The sequence below is a fragment of the Anneissia japonica genome, unplaced genomic scaffold (assembly GCF_011630105.1).
Source record: "Anneissia japonica isolate Jap-2015-1 unplaced genomic scaffold, ASM1163010v1 scaffold287839_len198389_cov133, whole genome shotgun sequence".
NCBI classification, from domain to species: domain Eukaryota; kingdom Metazoa; phylum Echinodermata; class Crinoidea; order Comatulida; family Comatulidae; genus Anneissia; species Anneissia japonica.
The window spans coordinates 30,317-32,934 of NW_022698111.1; the positions used below are offsets into that span (position 1 = coordinate 30,317).

The 2,618-nt window shown below is 41.5% G+C and overlaps 1 protein-coding gene across 1 annotated transcript in view; it reads right to left on the reverse strand.

Moving 5' to 3' along the window:
- The window catches only part of LOC117102405, a 2,390-nt gene extending 712 nt beyond the window's left edge, over positions 1-1,678 (reverse strand). The window contains exon 1 of the mRNA XM_033242658.1: positions 77-1,678. Coding sequence (XP_033098549.1) covers positions 77-1,678 — 1,602 coding nt within the window. The remainder of the gene's footprint in view (positions 1-76) is intronic.
- Between the last annotated feature and the right edge of the window lie 940 nt (positions 1,679-2,618).

Sequence of the window (2,618 nt, forward strand, 5' to 3'; positions counted from 1 at the left end):
TCAAAGCTTCTGACTGTTTGCCGTATATTCTTTGTCGATAGAGTTCTAACATTTCTTCCCAAGTCTTGCATTTCACAATATCAACTTCTCCCCGGTTCACAACAACATTCCCGTTAAATGCCATCATTCTTTCTTCTGTATCCTCGGTATCATTATCTGATTTCTCTTGAGGCCACTCACTTATCGGCTTACTTATAAATTCAGGTCCATTTATCCACCTATCAGTTAATTTGTCCGCTCTCATTCCTCTGGACAAGTCGTCGGCAGGATTTAATATTCCTGGAACATGTCTCCAATTTGCTATCTTCGTCTTGCGCTGAATCTCAGAAACTCGAGCTGCAACAAATTGTTTAAAGCATTGAGCTGGTCGTCTTATCCACCCCAACACGATCATGTTGTCTGTCATTAAAATCTGCTTACTGAATTTGAAAGTAGACTCTTTAACTACTGCATCTGCTAGTCTCGCTCCCATAACTGCCGCCTGTAGCTCTAATCGCGGGACCGTTAATTTCTTCAATGAGGCTACACGTGATTTGGCTGTTATCAGTCTTGATTCAAATGATCCGCTTTCTAATCTCCACCTAGCATATGCACAGGCTCCAAACACTTTCTCACTTGCATCACTAAATATTACTAATACAACTTCATTGGATGCCTTAGATGGAGTAAGACATCTGGGAAATGCTACTTGATCGATCCCTTTAAACTCCTTGAATAGATCTTTCCACTCCTGCTCTACCTTCTTTGGTAATGGGTCATCCCAATCAATTCCACTTTCCCATAGTTCTTGCATCTTGATCTTTGCACTTATGGTTACCGGTGTGATGAACCCAATGGGGTCAAATACTCTTGCTATTACTCCCAATATCTTTCTTTTAGTGAGTGTTTCTATGTTGATGTTGACATCAAAGGTGAATATATCCTCCTGTGGTCTCCATCGCATACCTAATACCCTTTGCTCGGAGTCAATCATAACCACTTTGTCTTGCTTGATATCTAGGCCTTGTACTTGCTTGTTCGAGGTCCAACCTTTGACAGAGAAACCGCCACTACTAAGTACCTTTTCTACGTCATGGATTATCTTGCTTGCCTCCTCCTTAGTTCTGACAGATGGGCAAATATCGTCCATATAAGTGTCTCTTTTAAGGATCGTTGCTGCTTCTGGATACTCTATTTCATTTTCCCTTGCTGTCAATCTTAAAGCGGTCTGTGCCATGGTAGGGGCTGGCTTGTCTCCAAACGTTAGTCTTAGCTTTATATATACATCAGGAGCATCAAGATTTCTCCATAGATATCTATGGACGTGTTGATCTCGTTCCGGAATCGCCACCCGGTGGTACATTTTGGATATGTCGGCACACAGGGCCACTTCATTTTCTCTGAATCGCAAAAGAACTCCCAGTAAGTTATTTAGCAAGTCCGGTCCCTTGACCCAATAGTCATTGATGGCCTCTCCTTCATACCTATTAGACGAATTGAACACAATTCTCACTGGCGTGGTTTTGCTGTCCGGACGAACTACTGAATGATGCGGTATGTAATGCACAGGGTAGTTGTTGACTTCGGACTCCTCTAATTTTCTTGCAAACCCCATTGTTACCATTTCCTCCATTTGTCTGTCATATGCTGCTGCCTGATCAGGGCTCTTTAACAACCTTCTTTCTAGGCTTCTCAACATTCTCTCTGCTTGTGCTTTGTTATCTTTAAGTTCATAAGCTGTCTCTTATACACATCTAGATGTGTATAAGAGACAGCCTTTAAACTCCTTGAATAGATCTTTCCACTCCTGCTCTACCTTCTTTGGTAATGGGTCATCCCAATCAATTCCCAATATCCACTCCCAAACTTTCCAGAGTCCAAAATTTTGTAAGGTCTACAGGAGTATGAATTATGACATTCATCACTTGATGGTTATTACTTGAATCATTCCTATTCCCTCCAAATACAGTCCATCTTAATGGGGAATTTTGTACTACCATGCCATCCTTTTCCTTCATTTTTCCTACATGTAGTTTTGGGTAATTAACACCTATCAAAATATCTACTTCCCCACCCCTTCTTTTCAACACATGTGGCTGCAGCTGGAACTGATCTTCAATTTGTCGCATATCCGCTTCTGCTACTTCACTTACAGTGTTCACTGTTTCCAAGGCGACTGCTTCAATTTCATGAGACCCTCCGGTGCCTTCCAATTGAACCTTAAATATTCTGGTTTCACACTCTGTTTCTTTCCCACCTATGGTTGTTAATGTTGCGGTTACTCATTTACCTCTGGCTTGCAATTCTTCTACAAAGCCTTTTCTGATGAAAGTTCCCTGAGATCCATTATCTAGCATGACATTTGCCCTTTTCCATTTCTTTCCGACTGATACTCCTACTTCGACAACTCTTAATAATGGTTGATCATAGATACCCTTTGAGCATTTTACCAAGTTCACCGTTCCTGTATCCCTTTCAGGATGTAACAAGGGATGATGGTACTTGTCACATTGCTTATCGTTCACCCTTTTGGAGCATGGTTTTCTCCTCCTACAGTTAGATATGTTGTGATTTCTGCCGGCTACCTTTAAACAGGCATAGCATACATGATTGGTTTTCGCAAGCTCAAACCTTTCTTG